Genomic DNA, 22,940 nt, shown 5'->3' with positions numbered 1-22,940 from the left:
TTGAACTTCTATTTATGCACAAATATCATCTTCAACCCAGGCACAATTCGTCTGTCAAGTACGTGTTTTACATGACCTTGAGTAAAGTATGGAATCATACAATATATTATAACCTTTTAACACAAGGCCTGTGAGATCAATTTTAGATGTTTTAGTTGACCTGGGGGGGGGGCATCTATGGAATTGTACAATACATTATAACCCTTTAACACAAGGCCTCAGGGGTCAATTGCACAGACCTCCAATATTTAGGGCAGTGCTATGGGTTCCATAAGACAAACCCATATCTCCATTCCTCAGTTCAGCACTTGCAAATGTATAAATGAGCCTTTTTTTTTATAAAATGTAAAGGGATGGTTCACCTTTATGTTAGCTTTTAGTATGTTGTAGAATGGCCAATTCTAAGCAACTTTTCAATTGGTTGTTATTATTTATTTACTATAGTTTTTTTTTATTATTATTTGCCTTCTGCTTCTGACTGTTCCTAGCTTCAAAATGTTGGTCACTGACCCTATCTAATAAACAAATGCTCTGTAAGGCTAGACATTTATATTTATTGCTACTTTTTATTACTGATCTTTCTATTCAGGCCTCTCCTATTCATATTCCAGTCTCTTTTCCAATTAAGTGCATGGTTGCTAGAGTAATTTGGACCATAGCAAACAAATTGCTGAAAATGCTGGAGAGCTGCTGAATAAAAAGCTAAACAACTCAAAAACCACAAATAATACAAAATGAAAACCAATTGCAAATTGTCTCAGAATATCACTCTCTGCATCATACTAAAAGTTAACTTAAAGGTGAACAGCCTTTCGGCAAAAAAGTCATTTGTTTTGAACCATGAGAATTACACAGAGATTTGTCAGCTGATACAAAGTGTTTTGAGTACTAGGGGTTCTTATAAATGGATGATAATGTAAAAATGCAAATTTGATGTTCACATCAAAAAATTCTATTCCGAACCTATTTATAGCAATGACTCATGAACCAGTTTATAGATCTTCCAAATCAGCACATTTCTCTGTGAATCATTTGCATTTCAAATGAATAATATTTTTACTGATTCAACTTTTTTTGATGCTTGTAGTAAATGAATGATTAGAGAGTCGGTGGTCTCATTGGGTTCCATTCTTATAAATCACACTATAAATGGCATCAGAGAAGACAGAGAGTGATAGAGAGGCTGCCCGCTCTTTCCCAAGCAGTTATACTAGCAGCAAAGAATGCGATGTGGTCAGGGAAAGTCAACAAAACACAACTGTAGACATGTTGCAGGTGTGCTACTTACTATTTAATTAAACTGCCTCACAGGACTAATTGGTTCAAGCGTATCCCCCTGGTAATAGTTACGTAATTGCTTCTTGTCACCTTAGTTTCTTTTCCATGTGCGGAATGCCAAAATTAACAGGGATTTGTTAGAAAACACATGTCAAGTATCGGGTAACATGTTTTCTGGGCTTAAACTTGAGAAGTATGAGGTTCTTTAAACATTTTCAGAATGAATTAAGATAAAAAGTCTTGAAATGAGCGAAGGTTCTTAGCACTTAATTCTTTGTGGAGTGCGCCTTATATTGGTTAATTTATGTAATTATTTTCCTTTTATGTGGTTCATCTTTATTTTAAAGTATCCACAAAATTTCCACCTAACTTCTGGTTCACAACCCTCAACATCGTTGGCTTTAAACATTGCCTCAAGGCGTATCAGCATTAAGCTCGAGCGGGGGTCCCCAACCTTCTGTACCCACGAGCCACATTCTAATGTAAAAAAGAGTTGGGGAACAACATAAGCATGGGGGGTGGCAAATAATGGATGTTATTTGCTATTTAGTAGGAGGCTCTATTTGGCAGTACATTTGGCTTTATACAACCAAAACTTGCCTCCAGGAATTCAAAAATAAGCACCTACTTTGAGGCCACTGGGAGCAACATCCAAGGGGTTGCCAAGGGGCAACATGATGCCCAGCCACTGCTTGATGATCACTGAGTTAGAGGATTCTTGGATTAGAACATCGCCCTTCCCTACCAGCCATTTCACAAGCTCTTCTCCCTGTCTGGTCTCATAGGAACCTAGAAACACCTTTGTCAATGGGTCCACCTAATATTGTAGTATTTTTAAACTGGCTTCACGGTGTAGAAATGGCATAGCTCTCCAGTGTTTGAGACTCATGGTTATGTAAACAACTCGATATTGGCTTACTCAAATCCAAAGGGCAGACACATTCAGCCAACTATATACCTTTACAACCACAGTGCCTAAGTGTAGAACATGTGCTAACCATGTGTTGTAATCTTCTGTTCTTCACCGGCCCACACCCGGACAGATATATTCGACTCTATTGAACCAAATAAATATCATTACAGTACAGACAACCAAATAACCACATCACTGTTAGGATGCACATGGTTTGATCAAGACGACAAGATGTTCACCTTGCTCAATCAATAAATGTACAAGTCAAATAGACTGAATTAGTGAATAGTTATAATTTTAGCATACAGGCATTGGACCTGTTATCTGGAATGCTCAGGACCTGGGGCTTTCCCTGTCTTTCTGTAATTTGGATCTTCATACCTTAAGTCTACAAGAGAATCATTTAAACATTAAATAAACATTTAATTCAATAATATTGGTTTTGCTTCCAATAAGGATTAATTATATCTTTGTTTGGATCAAATACAAGGTACTGCTTTATTATTATAGGGAAAAAGGAAATAAAATCTGAATTATTTGGATAAAATGGAGTCAATTGGAGATGCCATCCTGTAATTTGGAACTTTCTGTATAATGGGTTTCTGGATAACAGATCCCATATCTGTACAAACACAGAACTAGCCAATTCAGCCTTTCAGACTAGAAAACCTACTCAATATTTCAACTATACATATTCACTTTTATGCTGATCACTAACAAAGTGAACCTTTCTTCTACAACTTGACCACTGAGTAATCACACCTATGGCCAGACTCACCAAATGTAGGACAAACTGGCTGTAATGATACTGTACCTATCTTAATCATTGCTGCTTTGCCTTGAAATCAAAGAGTGAGGCAATAATCGGTCCTGGATTTCTGAGCCCGTATAATGAAAAATATGCTTGAATATGAGCTAATGTCTTTCAGGTACTGGGACCAAATATTGACCAATATTGAAACAGTCTTCTCACAAAGCAACAAATACATTGGCAGTGTGTGGCCCACTTTAAATCTGCTGCTGATGTGTTAATGATGGTGAGGAGGAAGGGAAGCTGCCCTAACGTGTAGTGATATTCAACCAATGTTCTCCATGAATTAGCAAACGCAATGCTGACTTTGCATTTAATGTAGGAGAACATGTTATCTGTTGGTATGTAAGCAATACTTGGTTTGGTGCTCAAAGGAGAGACAGAAAGCGGAGTATATGACGTCGCACAATCCTAAATTACCCTTGTGTTAAACGTTGTGTCTACCTGCTTAAGGCAATCAACTTTGCATGAATATAAATAAATAAATTATTGTGTTCGTGTTGTGATCATTCCAATCAATCTGTGATTATCAAAAACAGGATCAAATAAAGTGCATTATTAAACAATTCATAGTGACTCAGATATTTAAAGTGCATAGTGCTTGATTGTGAACATGGAAAATTGTTTGAGCCTGCGGCTTGGACTGATTAAAGAGACATCATAAAAAGTAACTTTTATTTCATCTACTAAAAATTCATTGGTTGAAAGGGAATTAATTATTAAAACCACTAAAAACAATTAAAAGACAAAGGTGGAAATCGGATCTGGATTTTGTATGAAAAGGGGTGACAGTGTAAGTGTTTCCTTAGACTGTTCCCATATCGATCTCACGACACCCGTTTCCCTATAATGGCTGAATAGTAGTCAGGGAGTGCGTTAAGGAAAAGTTAGCACTGTTGCAGTGATCTCCAAAGTGACTGAGCGAAGGTGAGCGAGGATTGGGGGTTATGGGGAGGTGCCCCTTGATGTCGAGCGTGATATGTCAGCCACTGTACAGTATGGTGTGCGCAAAGTTTTACTGACACTGTGTCCTCTCAGAGACACCTAAAGCGTTATGGCCTATTCCCTAGACACTACGAAAGCGACACATCACACTGACAGATCCGCTGCACAGGACGGTATGAGGATGGGTTCCCCCACCAAGAAAATATCATCCGTTCTTTCCCCCCTAGTCCTCTAACCCACTGCGTGCTTAAATAAGGTTCCTTATAGTTCCCAGTTTTTTAACCGCTAAATTGGCAGCTAAGCTACGGTGCACATCACAGTGCACATACATACATACGGTGCATATCACAGGCTTTGTCAAAGGCTGTGATATGCAGGTGAAACGCGCGTCAGGCGCATTTTAGAATTGTTAGGCAGGGGGGCTGAATCTACAAAGAATCTTTGGGCTACCGCTTCACAGCAGAAACGGGTGGGAAGCTCTGTGGGTGAAGGGGTGGGTTCTCGACGGTGATTTTGTGGCTGGGATAGAAGCTTAACCTCCATTTAAATCTAAAACTAATTGAACACGGCTACTTTGGTTGTTTATCTTTGGGCTACCGCTTCACAGCAGAAACGGGTGGGAAGCTCTGTGGGTGAAGGGGTGGGTTCTCGACGGTGATTTTGTGGCTGGGATAGAAGCTTAACCTCCATTTAAATCTAAAACTAATTGAACACGGCTACTTTGGTTGTTTATCTTTGGGCTACCGCTTCACAGCAGAAACGGGTGGGAAGCTCTGTGGGTGAAGGGGTGGGTTCTCGACGGTGATTTTGTGGCTGGGATAGAATCTTTACCTCCATTTAAATCTAAAACTAATTGAATACGGCTACTTTGGTTGCTTACTTTGGAGGGGAGGGGGCGCTTGAGGGTGAAGGGGTGGTGCACCAGACCTGATTGCGCTTTCTGTTAATCCCTATCTCAGTCTATGGCTTATTAACTAAACTCTGCTGCCTACCAGCACTCGCATGCCAGGGTTGGCAGTTTATGTATTTAATTTACCTGATTTAATTCAGGGTTAATCGACATACAGCCATATACACTGGCTTCTCTCTCTTTGGCTATGGGAGGGTGTGCTTGAGGGTGAAGGGGTGGTGGATATTTTAAGGCCTAAAAGCCATCATACAAGGTTTACCCCGACTTATGGCTGTTAAATTATTGTATGTGACTTACCAGTATTTACATTTGTAGGCTCGTGGGTTACTCTTTGACATCCCAAACACCCACTGTATGCTGTGTACTTTTTTGCCCATTTGAATTCGGGTTTTTTGCCTCCCTGTCCCTAACCTTATTTTAAACGCTCCTCTGGACTTACGGTTTTAATTCATTTATTAAAAGTTACGTTTTATTGTTCCTTGAGTCCTCGGATTTAAAGATGGGGTGGTGCAACTTTAAGGGTTAATCTTTTTCTCTTTTGTGCTACTATTTATCCATATAACCCTGCACACCATTTGTCTGTTTCTCTTTGATTTAGGGGTGGTGCTCCCTTATTCAGGCTTACTTATATTGTATAAGTAGAACTATTAATTTGGAATCAGTGATACTTGGACTCTTTACAGCAGGGATGCTAAATCAAGTCTCCTTTTATATCTGCCCTAGCAGGCCATTGAAGAAGCCCAATGGCTGTATTGTAACAGCACTGGAATCACAGTTACAACACAACACTGTTATTGCTAACTGCCTTTGATATATAAAATTCAACAGACTCCTGAGCTCTAAAGGTGGCCATACACAGGGCGATCCGCTCGTTTAGCAATGTCACCAAATGAGCTGATCTCTCCCCGATATGCCCACATTGAGGTGGACGATATTGGACTGATCCAATCATGGGCCCTAGGGCCCGTCGGATGGCCCCACACACAGGCCAATAAGCTGCCGACTTGGTCTTTTATCAGCCCGTGTATGGGGGCCTTTAGTTGCACATTAGACAACATCAGTGCCTTTCAATGCTTATTCACAGCCACACAAGCCATTGTACCACTGAATGCCCATCATTTATAGATGCAGTGGACACAGGTCTGGACTGGGACTTGAAAAAGGCCCTGCCATTCCAATAATAGAGGGGCCCAATCAGCTCCTTACCAGCCCACTAAATGTGACTTTCTATGGCATCTTATGGCAGCCCCTCTGGCATTTGCCAGAACCCACAGATTGCCAGTCTGGGCCTGAGTGGACACAAAAGTATGAATGTCAGGTGGACAGCCATCATATATAACTGATTGCTTGTAAAGTTCTGTAATTCAAAGAAATGCTATAAATGTTTTAGCCACTTCCAAGTTTGCTTTTGGGAAAATATGTTTCCCCTTGATTTTCAAGTATGGCAATGTGGCAATATTCTCTGTTCAGCAAGCATCTCTCAGCATTTGATTAAGATTCCGTTTATAATGTTTTTTTATCCCAGTGTGATCTATATTATGTTATCTGATAGCAAGTCTCTCCTGTACAGCATATGTCGTCAAATCAGCATCACTGAACTAAAACAATTAAACTGAATTAAATAAAATGTATGGTGCAAAGGGATTTAGTGCATTCCAACTAATCACTTAAGGTGCCACCAAACCTTCGGAATTAGCTTTTCTTTGCATTCACTTTATGGAAATATTAAGCAAGTGTCTTGCCTTTCAAAAATGATGTTATCCACAAAATTAACTTTTCCCATTGTTCTGATCTCCACCTTCCAATCTTCTATTGCAGAGGTGCCCAAAAGGTAGATCAGGATTTACCAGTAGACCTTTAGCTGCTGATCAGTAGATCTCAATGAAGTGTCAACAAACAGCTTGTCTAAATCACCCTCTTGTTTCATGCTTTTCATTCAGACATTTATTACATTTAGGTTACATAAGAAATCCTTGTTTGTTAAATCAACATTTAAGTAATATTTTCCATGGAACAGAATGCTAACACTGCTTTCATGGCTGTAGATCCTAATGGGACATCACTGCTAAAAGTAGACCTTGCATTAGTAAAGTATAGGAACTCCTACTCTATTGTATTTACCCCCTTAAATACTCACGAAGGAGGACCAACAAGTGGTCAAGGGGTGTGACCTAATGTAGTAAGTAGGTAACCAGTCAAGACGGGTCCAAAATACTGTTAAATTATGTCTCACTTATCATATATAAGTTACATAAATAGTCATTATTTATAAATCTTTTATCTGGGGCTTTGTAGGCTACTTATCCAACTTTATCAGCTCCGATGTGAGCTCCCACATGGGAATCCATGAGTTACAAATAAATTGAATTGTCAATGGATGTCAGAGAACGTAGTTGGAACTTGCTGATTGGCCCACAAATGGTTATGTGGACTATTAATCTGTTTACTGCATTTAAGGAACTATCATTTTACAATAAGATAACCAAGATGACTAAGTAGTAGATATCTGAGTTAAATATCTACCCTGTACTTAAAGAAGAAGGAAAGCTATGGAGGCATTTTATTGCCAATAGATTAGCTGCAATAGTGCAAGCTAGAATGCTATATTTATTCTGCAGAATGTTTTACCATAAAAAGCTCTAGAAACTCTCTGTTTGTTTAGGATAGCAGCTGTCATAGTAGCTTGGTGTGACATCACTTCCTGCCTGAGTCTCTCCCTGCTCACTTATAGCTCTGGGCTCAGATTACAGCAGAGAAGGGAGGAGGGGGGAAGAGGAGCAAACTGAGCATGCTCACGCCCAGGGCAAGGAGGTTTAAGCTGAAAACAGGAAGTCTGATACAGAAGCCCATGAGTACACAATAGAAGGAAAGAAATGCTGTGTTTCTATTGATAGAGGACTCAGAGCAGCATTACTTTGAAGGTTTACTGGTGTATTTAGGTGGACCTTTCTTATAAGGCTTACTTAGTTTTAACCTTTCCTTCTCCTTTAAGTAATTTACCTATAAAACTAGCTTTTTCGTTTTCTCTTCTCTATGGTCCCCAGGACATACGCACATCTTCATGTAAAAAAGCAGGTTGAACTGCATGTCACCCCAGGTTCAGAAAGAACACAATGGTCAACAGATATAGGTCAACAGAGTCAACAATGTTGATAACTTGTCAAGTGTTCGGTTCCGTCACTGAACAGTTAAATCCATTAATCAAGCAGTGGTTATCGGCAGGCAGCAAAAACAGATTTACAAAAGGAGAAATAACCCATTCTAAAAAGTGCCACCAAACCATGGTCAGGTGAGTACTATGGTATCCTACAATGATGCTAATGAATTACAATATGAAATTACCACTAAGACCAGGTTTGGGAGCTAATAGTCACCATAACAGTTTGCTTTCAAATAATGTAGATGTCCAGTAAACCTTTGGCTGGTTCTATAGTAGGTTATTAGACCAGGTGCAAACTATTAGCTTTGTATCACTTTACTCAAAATACTTTAGGAACTCACATATTGTAATGACATATGTGCACCAAGAGAGCAGGAAGACTGGATGTCCCATAAAGGAAGCTCAAACCACTAAGGCAAGCCCATTCACAATAAGCATAATCTTACATTCAGCTTCTAAATATCCAGCGGAACATCAGAACTGATAATTATACAATGATCAAAGGACAAGAAGTCTTGTCTTTCCCACATCTTTCAGAGGAGCCCGCCCGTAACCTTCTCTTTACCCCTGCTGAATTGTTTTAAGGTAACCTGTATCAGGATAGAGTACAGCTTTCAAAATAAAGTCCTGTTTCATTTCCCCCCGTCCGTCAGGATAAACTTCTACATAGATCAGCAAAAGGCGTAAAAGAAAAAATAATAATAAACCTCAAACCACTGCAAAAACAGAGCGTAGATAGTGTTGTGTCTGAGACATTTCCTAACAGTTTGGCTGAACATTCTTCTTTGATTTTTAGATTGTCAGACGTGTATTTTTTTTTATCCAGTCCACCGGGCCCACCAGTGCTACAGCCAATCAAAGCCTGTTTGGAGACAAACGTTTTGGGAAATATTGAGTAGGATTAAAATAGCAAGCTTGATTATTGAATTAAATTGTACCCAACGCTCACAGACGAGGCTTCTTTCCACTGAGACGCTCATTCCTCCAACATGTGGGCAGCAGGTGGAATCATTATGACCGTTACATGTTATTTAATAGATTCAAGGGAAAGCCAAGAATTTGATGTAAAATATTAAACTCGGCTGTTTACACTTGCTGTTTATTTCTTGACAAAGCACTTTGCTGCTTCTGATTGCCTGAAATCCGTGCATATCTGACATAGCCACCTGTAAGCCATCTTGCGTCGGCTTTTCTTTCTCAGCCCGGCATGACGTACTTAGTGAAATTTGTTTCATTAAGGGAATTCAAGCAGTCATCATGACTGATCACCTAATAAGGCCTCACTAGGAATAACATTGTTTTAAGCATGTTAAATGACTTGTTAAATAGATTTTAGTCTTCTGACTTGTAGGCCCCTGACACCCCCAGCCTGCACCAGGAATATAGCAAACAACGCTGACCCAGATAAATAGTTTTTTATATCGAAAGGGATTTTATAATGAAATATTTACTACCTACCTGCCTGGACTAGCAACGAGAGTAACAATAGGAAAGTCCAAAGAACATCTTTGAACACATGAATAACCTCAACATGTGCAAAGACTGCATCTATCGTAAATGAGACCCTTTGTTCTCGGCCTGGGATGGTAAATTAAGTTTTGTACAATATTATTGACCCGCTTTAGTAGTCTATGTGGCTCTATCCATGACACATTGGGGAAGATTTACTTGAGTGCCAAAATTCACCAGCAACCGCTTTGCACCCATCGTTACACTTCGGCAGTCGAAAGTTCACTCAGACAATGTTAATTCACTGGAATGAAGAGTTTCATTGTGGGCGCCGAATGTTTCACTAGCGTTATTTCGGCAATGCGATCAATTGAAAGCGAAGATGCGCTAGCGTTCATTCTGCCTAGCACAAATTTGCTAGATGTTTTGCACTCAGGTTAATTTGCATATGGCAGGAAATTTAAAGTTGAATCAACGCATATGTTGCAGCAAATGCATTATATTACGCAAGTCCAGGGAACCTTCATGTAATGCCCTACACATGAGCCCACTGTATAGTTAATGTCCCATATGTTAGAAAATGTATGGGGGAACCCGGTTACCCAAAAAAAAAAGTAAGGACTTTTGCAGGCTAAGGAAAAGACACCAGTGTTTTTTGGACTTTTTTGGAAGCTTTTTTCACTTAAAAATATGATGTAAGTAACAGAAGATTGAGGAAGATCTATGCACTCCAGTGCACTTCACCTGGTCTAAACTGGCGAAAGAGGTAACGTTCAGTAAAATCCGCATTTCATTAAATTTGCGGAGTAACGTCCATTCGCCAGAGCTAATTGTCGCCTGGCGATAGAGTGCGAATGACCGCTACCGTCTATCTCTTTCGCTAGCGAAGTTATGCCTGCGCCCGTTAGTAAATTGGCAATGTCCCTGCGGGTAATGCTAGCGAATTGACGCTAGCCTTAGCCACTTCACACTCGAGTAAATATGACCCTTAGGGCCAGTGGATATATTGTTCCTTTTTTAATTAATCTACACTAAATAATATATTTTTCATGTTATATTTGGAGGCCCTTGTGAATTTCTTTTTGAGTGCCTGGATGCCCCCTTTGATTTTCTATTGGTTATCCACTCCCTAAGCTGAGGGGCTGGTGCACCTGGACCACTTTTCTACTTGGTGAGCACATATATTGTGTCCTGTACTCCTATTTTTAGTTTTGGTGCTCCTTGGATGTTGCTCCCAGTGGCCTTAAAGAAGGTGCTTAATTTGGATTTTCTGACTTGGAGGTGAGTTTTGGTTGCATATAAACCAGATATACTGCCACTTGAGAGCCTCCTGTAGGCTGCCAGTCCATGCAGAGGCCACCAAATAGCCAATCACAGCCCTTATTTAGCACCACCAGAAACTATAGTCATGCTTCTATTGCTCCCCAATTGAAAGTGACTCACAGGTAAAAAAAAAAAAAAAAAGGTTGGGACCACTGCTCTAGCAGACTGGAGTTACATTTCTACCCAGTCCAGTGTGATGGATGGAAGGGCCTGCACCCTAAGAACATTGGCACACTAGGTAATTTCCCTAGCAGAGTGCTATCAGGGAGAACCTTCTCCATCTGTCATAGTTTTCCTTTCATAAGAATGGCATCTACTGGTGACACTTGAATCCTCCTTATTTCTGGGTGATCCATATTTGTCTCAGCCACTGTCTGTAATAGACAGAGCCATTCTCATTCTTTAGAACACCTCAGTTCTCCTAGAGCCACAATAGCTGGGCAATGGTGAAGGAGCAAGAAAGGAAGAAAGAAGGACTAGTTTTTAGTATACTGGTAACAATTAAATTGGAAGGTGTCAGCATCACTCAGAGTTTGATAATTAACATTGTATTTCTGCAGAAGAGAAAACACATGGGCCTACCAAGTTCAACCCCAAGTTCAAACCCAAGTTCAAACCCAGGTAACATCATTCTTTTTTTTTTTTTAAAGACCACACTTTGAACGTTAGCTTGCATGTTCCTTGTACAACCTCAGATATTTTTCCTTATTGAGAAGGAAGGCTGTTTCTCCTCTGACATGCCATTTAGCATGACCCCTCGGGCTTCCTTCAAAACAAAAGACATACATTGTAGGTGTGGTGCAGAGGAAATGTGCTCAGCGGGGATTTGAGTAGCAATTTCGATTAGCACTGATATGGCAACTGGACTTGACACCGGCATTGTAACGAGAGGAACTCTAGGAGAGGTGCTGAAGTTCACACCTCTCTCACAAAGGCCAAGGAAATGGGACTTCACACATGATTAAGGAAATGGTAACAAAGCATTCCAACTTTATTAAACCTTTCCCACACTGTGATCTAATTCTCAGTGCCATTTTGTTTCATCCTGATATGACCTTTTGTCTTTAACTCTCTCTCTGTGTTAATTTCAGAGTCAATCAATGCTTTAGTCATGACACTAAAGATATGCAATGTTCTTATGGGTGGGGGCTACTCTGGAATATTATTTAATGCATAGCAATTATATGTGTAAGGGGAGTTGCATGTGTTTTTGATGACACAACTCCCACCTCACATCTGGAATTATGGGAATAAAACACTGTATTGTGGGTAAAAAAAGCACCAAGTTGATTGAAGCAAAGCATTGATCCCCTACCAGTGGCAACAAGTTGCTCTCCAACTCCTTGGATGTTGCTCCTAGTGGCCTCAAAGCAGGTGCTTATTTTTTAATTTTGGGCTTGGAGGTATCTTTTAGTTGCATAAAAAAACAGGTGTCTCCTGTCTGACAGTCCATATGGTGCTTTCAAATAGCCAATCACAGCCCTTGTTTAAACATTTATTATTTATTATTATTATTGATGCATAATAAATACGGTTCTCAAAAGTGTCGAAAAATCTCCCTATTATCTTACTAATATAAACCGTGCCCATGAAATCTCTTCCTGACAAAGTCATCTGAAAATGCTGAGAGCAGCGAATCTGTCCTTGGAATGCGCAGAGCTCAGCTGCAGAGCCCTGGCAGAGATATGCAATCCTTACAACACATACACGGAGCTGCGGGGTCCTTGTATTGTCTGGGAGAAACATAAAACCAAGACTGGAAAGTCTAAAAGCTTCCTGTTTGGTGCACCGACAAAAATGGGAGCGATCAATACGGGATCATGTTGCACGGCAGCTCTACTTTAACAATTTCTTTGATAAGGGACACCAGGCTGGGCAGAGGCACATAGAAAGGCAGGTTACTGCAATAAATCTACCTTCCTTTTACTGGAGTGCCATCTTATTCCTTGTTATCATAATTAAGCCCTAGAAACCAGCTTCTAACCCTGAGAGTTTGCAGCAAAACATATGTAAATGATTCAAAAGCCAGATGCTGCTGTCATAATATCATTATGCTAATATTAAGCTGTACTACTCCTTTAAAAAAAAGTTTAGTATGATGTAGGGAGCGATGTTCTGAGACAATTTGCAATTGGTTTTCATTTGTTATTTTTTGTGGTTTTTGAGTTATTTAGCTTTTTATTCAGTGACTCTCAGTGACTCTCCACATGGCAATTTCAGAAAATTCGCTGCAAGGGTACAATTACCCTAGCAACCATGCATTGGTTGAAACAAGAGACTGTAATATGAGAGCCCTGAATAGAAAGATCATTAATTCGTGACGGCCGATTATGTCCCGTTTCGCTTCGCTGAAAAATTTGGGAAACGGTGAAACAGCAAAAAATTTGGGAAACGGCAAAAAATTTGTGAAATGTGTGAAAGGCATTGAAGTCAATTTACACTCTTTATATGCGCGACTATTTTGTCCAAATGCATTAAAGTTAATGGGTGTCTGAATAATTTTGACTCGTGACATTTTTTATTTGCGCGACAATATTGAAACGCAACAATTTTTTTATGCGGCTGCGGATTTTTTGCCGGCTAATCATTGCCGCAGTTTTGCGAATTTATTCGCGGGCTGCGGAACGCAGAAATTCTGCACAAATCCATGCCTGCTGAATTTATTCGCCCACCACTATCAGTAATAAAAAGTGCCAATAACAATACATTTGTAGCCTTACAAAGCATCTTAAAGGTGAACCACCCCTTTAAAGAAAAAGGAAAGGCTTAATCATTTGGGAGTGGCAATTTGTTAGGCACCCCCCCATTATTATAATAGCTAACCTTAGACTCAGGGACCCTGCTACAGTCAACAATGCCAGCAGAACCTGGGCCAGTGCAGTTTTCAGCAAAGTGCAGCACCACCTTGGGGTCTTAAGGTGACCATTCACGATAAGATCTGCTTGTTGCCAAACGAGCGGATCTTTCCCCGATATGCTCACCAACAGCAGGGTCCTATCGGGTTAATCTGAACAATTGGATTACAATGAAGACAATTGGCACTGACGAGTCCCTGATCGATATCTGCCCGATGTTTGTCCTGATATCAATCAGGGAGACCCGTCGGAAGTCCCCATACACTGGCAGATATAGGCAGCTTTTATCTGCCGTGTATGGTCATCACTATAATCACTGGGGAGGGGGTTGCCAAACAGATTAGCACATATTAATAATAAAGCTTTTCCTTGTTCTTTAAGGGACTGAGACCTGTGTATCTTTAAGTGCAGTTAGTGACCCTAACTACCTGTATAAGGCTAGGGCCACACGGGAAGATTCAGGGAGATTAGATGCGACGATTAGTCGCCAGGCGACTAATCTTCCTGAAATCTTCCCGTGTGGCCTAGCCCTTAATGTATAACTATGCTAAAATAGAATATAACCTATAACACGGCTGGAATTACCAATATAAGGATGAGCTTATGAAGGTGTATAACGATGCTTGCCTGTTTTTGGGTGTGTATGACTGTTTTCAGCAGAGGAAAACACTGAAGCCCAAGATTTGCATAAAAGGCTCAGTTTCAAGGGATTTAACAACATTTTCCAGTGCGGATATTTTTTGTAATTAAAATACGTCTACTTTCCATTGTATGCCAGGCCGACTTCCTTTTTGAGCTGTAGTTAGAGCCTGTGTTTGTGAATGGATTCCGTGTATTTACTTGCCAAGCCTCTCTCTCTTTAGTTGTTTTTACTCCATCCATTTACTTATACTGCCGAATATTTTAACTATTCTACACAAGTCTCTAATTGGACAAGCCAGATTTATTTCCTTTCCCCAGAAATGGATTTAGGTACAGTTTGTGCTGAAGGGGCTGTGAATTTTAGGATGCCCGTATGTACTCAAAGAGTCCTTCCCTGGATGGGAAATAATTACAGACCTTCAAACAGGATCAATGTTTTATCATCTCAGTTTTAAATAAAATACACAACTAGCGCAGATCAAATATACACATGAAAGGGTTGTTTATATGTGTGGGGATGGTTGTTTAAATGCAGGTGTTTGATGTCCTTCAGAAAAACTCCATTATGGCAGTGGGGAACAAACAGTTAACCCCACCAGCCTCCCATGCCATGTACAGTATAATATTTTGGTTGTGGTGGGACTATAACACCACTTGAGGTACAAAGCTGTCTTTGTGACAGTCTGTGGCATGTTCATGGCCTTAGTTGGCTTAGATGACAGTTGTATTTACTGCATATGTTCAGGTTAAAGATGAAGACAAATATGGGGGCTACAACAATAACCATCAGCATATTCAAGTTACAGGCTGAAGAACAATATGGGAGCTACAACGATAACCGTCAGCATATTCAGGTTAGAGGATGAAGATATGGGGGCTACTACGATAACCACGAGCATATTCAGGTTACAGGATGAAGAGAAGACCAATATGGGGGCTACAACAATAACCATGAGCATATTCAGGTTACAGGGTGAAGACCAATATGGGGGCTACAACAATAACAATGAGCATAGTCAGGTTAAAGTATAAGACCAATATGGGGGCTACAACGATAACCATGAGCATATCCAGGTTACAGGATGAAGACCAATATGGCTGCCAGGACAAAGGTCATGCTGGACATATCTAGATGTCGAGTACAATGTCTCACAGTGCATGTACCTGGGATTGACATTGCAACTAACTGATTTCAGGGGCTACGGAGGGCCAGCCCAGCTAGGAGGCCATTATGTAGTGCATTGATGTGCAATCATTAAACCCCAGTGCCAAAATACAGTAGGCCATCAAGTAACTCAATGCTTTATGTCCAGGATAACAGAAAATATACAACTTTAAATTCATGGAGTAATCAAGATGTCATAGCTCCTCTTGTGCTGGTCAAACGAGACCAAACATTAGATCATAAAGTGGTCTCAAAGCTAAGGAAGTCTGAAAACTAATTCTGCAGGGTAATGTTTTGTTTCCATTATTCATTGAGAGGTAAATATTGATATACATAAATATTATTTGACCTTTTTGGCAATGCTACAGTGTCATAACCAATGGCAACCAATCAGGAGTTAGTTATTACTGATCTAGGCCAATTTACATCAAAAATGGAAACATCTGATTGGTTGCTTTGGGTTAGGTCATGGTATGGCCATGTACTAAGAGAGGTTAATTAAAGACTTCTCTTATGTATATCCCATAGAATATGGAGTATATGAAGCATATAACCATGTATAATACCTCCATCCTTTGCGTTGTAGGACATTTATTGGTGTTGGTTTGGGCAGGCTTATCTTTCACACAACTTCAATGAAATCCACTCATGCTGACTTGGGCAAATCCATTTAATGCCAAGGCCAAGAGTAAACTGAGCATACTGAGCCCCCTGGGACTGCGGTCAACTACCCACATGTCTGTGCGCCAAACCTATAAGTGATTGCTGTTGCAGGGCTGGGTCTGGGGTGTTTGGGCCCATGAGGACTGATGCCATTAGCGGATGAGTCCTGCTCTGAACAAGGCTAAAATAACTTATGCTGAACATGGATATATATCCTGTTTTTCTATAAATTCAATAGCCATTGCTTTGAAGTTCTCGTCTCATCCTGGACCTTTTTGTCACATCACTGCGAAAATATAAAGTGTTCTAATTAGCTGCCGTTTAGGAACACGGGGATTAACCACTTTAACATTCTCAAATTCCACAACCTATTATTTCCTTTCTATTTAAAGATGTTTGAACTGCTGAACTGAGACTCCAAAGCAGACTATACTTTGATTTGGCAAGCACTTAGAAGCAGTTTGTGAGTTGGCAGTTTCAGATTTGGTTTGCCTAGCTCTGTCTCTTTCCTGCCAAGAACATGAAATAATATTTTTCTTTTTTCTCCCTTTTTTTTTTTTTTTGGTGTGTTTGTAGTGAGATGATCACTTTGAAAATGGATGTTTTGTTTTTACATATTCATTAAAGGCTGAGTAATCTAAAAATGTTCACAAATATAAGGTATCAAACCGAGTGTCAGCTGATCTTCCCTTTAGCAAGGAAAAGGGAATATGAAGTAAGATGGAATGTGTGTGTGTGGGGGGGGTGAAAGAACTGAAGAATGGGGTTACATAGGGATAGGCCACATTATGGCAATATTTTGATTTCCATCAAGCCAACAAAGAGCTACAGTGCCATACCATGCTCAAAGACACACCTATAGTAAAGTAGAACTCTAGGACCCTACTGACCATAACCATAACTGAGGCCCATAGGGCAGACCCTAGTGCTGTTTTGAATGAACTTTATAGTTGGACTAGGAGCAGCAGAACCATTTTGCCAACACCCACTCCACTGCAGCTTAATTCAGCCAATGAGAAAGAAATATTACATAGACTTAAAAGCTGGACGTTACTGCTTGACCATTCATGGCTCCTCGTATGGTTCCTGACCATTAGGTTGATCAGTTCATATACTGTACTTAGTTGGCTCATGCATCAACACCTTAATGCTAGAGACTGAAGAAAATGCCTAAAAATTGTACAATATAAAATATTATAGCAGGTGAAAACTTTACTCCATTTCTAGTAACCTACAGCAACTGGATGTTTGCCCCCAAACAGCAGACCTGTAAACGCTCCCTGTTGATTAGCTGCTATGGGTTTTCAGACCCGGAGAAAACTTTCCAGCTGTTATTTATATAACCCTCCTACTAATATATATGTTCACTCAATTTTGCTTTCAAAAATTCTAAATAACCCCCAGAGGGGAGCACAGGGGTATAGAGACACCATATATAATGCTTTGCCGATGGCCCTAAATATTGTTCCATAAAAACATAATCCTCCTGCAAAACAGACGAAACAAGCGTAAAGCTGGAATTCATTGAAGAGTATTTGGGTTTGTCAAATGCAGCTGTTTAAAGTGTTTGATTTGGCCAAAGAACAGAAAAAAAGCACCACATACCAATTTCGTGAGCGACAGTGAAAGCTGCGTGGAGGCCGTCATCCTCAATTACTGCACAGCTGCGCTCCGGTGAGCATATGGTTCCAACGTCTGCCATTCCCAAGGTATCACATGAATGATGCCCACATAAATCCTGTCCAAGAAGGAAAAATAAGTAATGTAAATCATATTTTACACTTACAGTGAGCAACAACATGTTGTCAGCCACTTACACAGAGTAAATCCTTGGCTCACAATGATGGAAGTCTGGCAATGGTATAGAATGCTACAAAGTCACCTGGCACATTAACCCTACTGTACTCACATACAGTACATGAATAGGAATCCCAATGGCTTATGGTCCCAACTCTTATATTGATGAGTATTGAGTTATGAGACCTTACATCTGTTTGAAAAACATCTCCCCAGCTTTTGACTTAAAGGACTACCTGTGTGGTTTAAAGGAACACTAAAAAAAATGGGTCACTGTCTGGTATTTGGCTGATTGGCCCTGCAGGCTGAAAGGATTTATACTATAAGAGGGCACCTCCCTGTTGTTTCCTTTCATATCGATCAATAGCCTGAATTATCTGAACAAGAAGCTGTGGCGTCGTCATATCCTCATCTCCTGATGTACCACGCACTCGCCAACACATCCCAACATATGCCATCCAATATGACCTTACAATGATTGGTTAGAATGGAGATCTAAACTGGCAAACATGCCCAGAAGGTCAGTGTGATAACCTTCCTGGAGTTGGACCAGGGACCTGATGTTCCTGTATTGTCTGCATTACCACTGCTCTATGCTAGCAGACAGCTAAGGCTCTGGTTCACTCCTATGGCTATGCTTGGTAATTGCTAGGAAGCATGGCTTGTTTCACCAATTTGGTGCCTGACCTTGCCAATCTGCTTCCTGAACTGACCCCTACGTGGGTTTGACTATTCTTCGGATTCTGACTATGCTTCTGCTTCCTAAATTGATACCGCACAGTCTGTTTAGTTTTGACCTTGCCTGTCCTCTGACCTCACTCTTTGTTCTCCGTTCCAGTTACACCTTACGCTTCACTCGCCTGCCCAGAGCTTTCACCTTGGTCCTCTCGAATTAAGTCCTGGCGGCATCCGAGAAACGAAGGGCTCCTCCCTAAGCCAAAGGTTGCTGCTATAGGCAGAAGTATGAGCTGTGAATGGGACATTGGGATTTACTCTGGGTTTTGGGATACCATACTTGACAGTCATGCAGTATATTCAAATTTTGGCCAAACTGCCTGACCAAACATCAGCACGTATAACTTTAGTCTTCGCTCTGTGGTAGACTGGCAACAAGCTTGAGGCCTTCTTCATCGGGTCAGGTACCCACCTTCAAAATGATTGGGAATCTGGTGGAAAACCCTAATCTCTAGACATGTGGGAAGTGCAAAGGTACCCTACAGAGGGAGTCAGGAAGGCAGTGGGCCACAGAAGAAATTAAAACACTTCCAGTCTAGTTTGATGTCAATTTCAGTTTAAGGGGACATCACATCCATATTTGGCTTTGTCGGGATGACTCTGTGAGAAAAGCTATTCAGAAGGGCTCGGATAGACGTAACATGGAGAACAGGGGTGGGTCAGTGGGTCAAATTAAGTTGTAAATCAGGTTCTGGATTGGTCTGTTAAGCCAGACCAATCAGGCTGTACCACAATATTCATAATTACCTCTTATTATGTTTAAACCCCTTTGCAAAAAGCCAGATGAGGTGGTGGTATATCATCGATGGAGTGTTACCTGATTACCTGGACAATAAAACAGCACCCTCAATTGCAAGAATGACTACTAGGTTTTCTCATTGACTGTAGAGAGAGATAATAATCTATGGCAGCATAGGTGTGTTCTAAACACAATAACCGTGTTTTCGTTTTCACTATTTATATATATATATACATCTATATATATAGATATATATATATATATAGATATATATATATATATATATATATATATATATATATATATATATAGTCATCGTTTTCTCTTGGTTGAGCTATTTAGCATATACATTTAAGGAAACTGCTTTTTAGAATGAACCGATTATGGCGAATAAACATGACATGGGAAAACAACATCATTTTTTATGGAGGTGCCACATGCTCTGACATCACAAAACACAACCCTGACCTGTACTCGTAAACAAAATGTGGGTTCTGGGATGAATGGCTGTCTAGCATAGACCTCAAGCGTCACATTCTTTTTACACAATACTTTAATAAACTCAACTGCGGGTTGCTTTTTTGGAACTGTAAAGCACAGTGTCGATGAACTGCAGGAGGAATCATTAACATGCAATCATTTCTCTGTTCACAAGTCGGCAGTTGTTATCCTAAACAAAACCGTGTTTGTTAGCAGTAAGTAAATGAAATTAGATTTTAACCCCTGGGGGAAAAGTGTGGCCTATTTACTAGGAATGCGAATTCAAAGGACTATTAAATCCACAAGTTGTCAGGGCAAAGGGGAAAAGGACTAGCAGTTGTACATGGGGTACATTAGCTTTTCATGTAACGCAATTAAAGGAACAATGTCCCACAAATAAAGTGCCCAATTGAAAGAGTTTGACATGAAAGACATTTCTGTAACAGTAGGAGACACAGGAGGCCAGGGAATTAGTATAAAGGCAAATGGTTTATTTCATCCAAGTTGGCATTTCATTAATGAAAGTCTTATTATAGGCTTGCCAGTTTCCAATGGTCTATACGGGGCTTTGAAAGCAGCTGCCTACTACTAGCAGTGTTAGGATAGGATATGCCGCTTAATTCCCAGATATAAGAGATAAGGGTTACGTTAACCACAATGTACACAGAGTACAGGTATGGGACCTGTTATCCAGAATGCTCGGGACCTGTGGTTTTTCAGATAACAGATCTTTCTGTAATTTGGATCTTCACACTTTAAGTCTACTAGAAAATCATGTATACATTAAATAAACCCCAAAAAGCTGCTTTTGCTTCCAATAAGGATTAATTATACAGTATCTTAGTTTGGATCAAGTACAAGCTGCTGTTTTATTAATACAGAGAAAATGGAAATCATTTTTAAATATTTGGATTGATTGGATAATTATGGGAGACAGCCATTCCGTTATTTGGAGTTTCTGGATAACGGTTTTCTGGATAACGGATCCAATACCTGTATAAGGAAATATGGTCAAGCTGGTGACTTATCTCCAACTATCTGTGCTAGTGATGGGCGAATTTGTCCCGTTTCCCGCAAAATTCGCGAAACGGTTGAAAAATTTGGAGAATCAAAACGCCGGTGACAATTGACCCACAGTAAAGTCAATGGGCATCCGTTTAATTGTCGCCGGCATCGGAACTGTGTTTTGACACCCGTGAATTTTTGCGGCAAATTGCGCCTGCCAAATAAATTCACCCATCACTAATCTGTGCATGCAAAGCCAATGCAGGGGCTTTTTTAATAGAATGTCCAGTAATCTTTGGATATCAATTGTCCCATTGTCCTTTCTTGGTTGCTGTATGGAGCATCAGCAGGTGAATATGAGGCACTTTTGGTTGAGATGCATTTATTTGGATCCAAAACCCATACATTGGATATCAAATGTCCCAGTCTCATTTATCAGCTGCTGGATGGGGGAATTGGCAGGTGGATAGGAGCCAGTTCCCCCTCATTTTGGTTCAAATCCATTTATTTGGATCCTAAACCCATACCTCCTCAAATATGAAGACGTTAAGGCTGTGAACCACACCCACAAAGTCCACTTGTATGAATAACACCATATTCTGCCCCAAACCAAACTCACTTTCCAGGAACCCTCAGAGTATGTACCGGAAAGGTTGTTTTTGTTTTTTTAACTCTTTTTTAATTTACCATATAGCCACCCAAGGGTCGACCCGTAAAGTTGCCAACCTAGACATGGGCCCTCTGGTGTCTATATGGTACTACTCTTCCCTACCTATGTAATCAGGAGACATTCATTAGTTACAGATACTGGTTGATGTAGAAATGTTCTCTTTCCATTTCTGCAATTGTAGGCTGTGTCTTAGGGGAAGCCCATTATACAGGGGGTTCAACTGCCTTCTACTCCTCCCGCAGTTGCTCTGAACAACCAATAGTGTTGTTAAATGATAGCAACATAGGAACATAGTAAGTTAGGTTGAAAAAAGAAACACGTCCATCAAGTTCAATCTTTTAACTCTAACTCTATTTTAAGCTGCCTAACTGGCAGTTGATTCAGAGGAAGGCAAAAGCCCCATTTGAAGCCTCTCAAATTTGCCTCAGAGGGGAAAGAAATTCCTTCCTGATTCCAAATGGCAATTGGACCAGTCCCTGAATCAACTTGTACTATGAGCTATCTCCCATATCCCTGTATTCCCTTACTTGCTAAACACCATCCAACCCCTTCTTAAAGCTATATAATGTATCAGCCTGTACAACTAAATCAGTTTCTGCACTGATCAGAGCAAGAAATAACAAATACCATGGGTTTCTCTTATTTAAACCAATCGAGAGAAAGCATATTCAATACACGTCTAATTTATTGAAATCATGTGATGCATAAATGATTATATCCTCTTTAGGCATCACATCCATCACAAAATGAAAGTCCCTGCCATCCTCATGGAGTCTGGGAATGTCTTATTGTCACCAGTATTTCCTAATTCCATAGTAAGACATTGGGACAGATTCAGCATTGCAAAAAAAAAACGCAAAAGAGGTCTATGGTGATATCTGGAACAAAATAAGGAGATTGAATCGGATCCATTATCTTATCTATCACTGATAGAAGTTCACATCAATCTTTGATGCAAGTTCCAACATCACAGAGTCAGACTTGTCACCATTCCAAAGAGACGTAAGAATGCGGACTGACAAAAGGAGTGCTCTTGTTGTATAATACAAGATACTGTTGGAACACGTCTATCAACAATCTGCTGTTCAAATCTGTTTAGGGGAAGAAAATCTGTACATGTGTGCGCGTGTCAGCAGAAGATTTTTCTTTTTTACATTTCTCTTAATGTATTTACGTGCATATAAAGAAATAGGAGAGGTTGTAAGCTTTTTCTCTGCAATTAACCAACACTCCCTAAGCCACCTGTTCATATTCAATTTCAGTTTTCCTTAAAAAAAAAAGACAAAACCGACAAAGAATGTACTTCCAAGTTATTTCTTATTCAAATGGAAAGAACGTTTCCAGCCTAAGTCCATGGCATAAAAATAGGAGTTTTACAGGTTTTTGGAACTAACTTGTTT

General features: G+C 40.1%; 1 protein-coding gene across 1 annotated transcript in view; it reads right to left on the bottom strand.

Annotated features, from left to right (window-relative positions):
• adamts5.L (ADAM metallopeptidase with thrombospondin type 1 motif 5 L homeolog) overlaps positions 1-22,940 on the bottom strand; it is a 79,107-nt gene that overhangs the window by 38,200 nt on the left and 17,967 nt on the right. The window contains exon 2 of the mRNA XM_018245960.2: positions 17,720-17,852. Coding sequence (XP_018101449.1) covers positions 17,720-17,852 — 133 coding nt within the window. The remainder of the gene's footprint in view (positions 1-17,719; positions 17,853-22,940) is intronic.

Source organism: Xenopus laevis, chromosome 2L, assembly GCF_017654675.1.
Source record: "Xenopus laevis strain J_2021 chromosome 2L, Xenopus_laevis_v10.1, whole genome shotgun sequence".
In the NCBI taxonomy this organism is placed as follows: Eukaryota; Metazoa; Chordata; class Amphibia; order Anura; family Pipidae; genus Xenopus; species Xenopus laevis.
The sequence above is the reverse complement of the archived record's forward strand: the minus strand, read 5'-3'. Positions and strand labels throughout refer to the sequence as shown.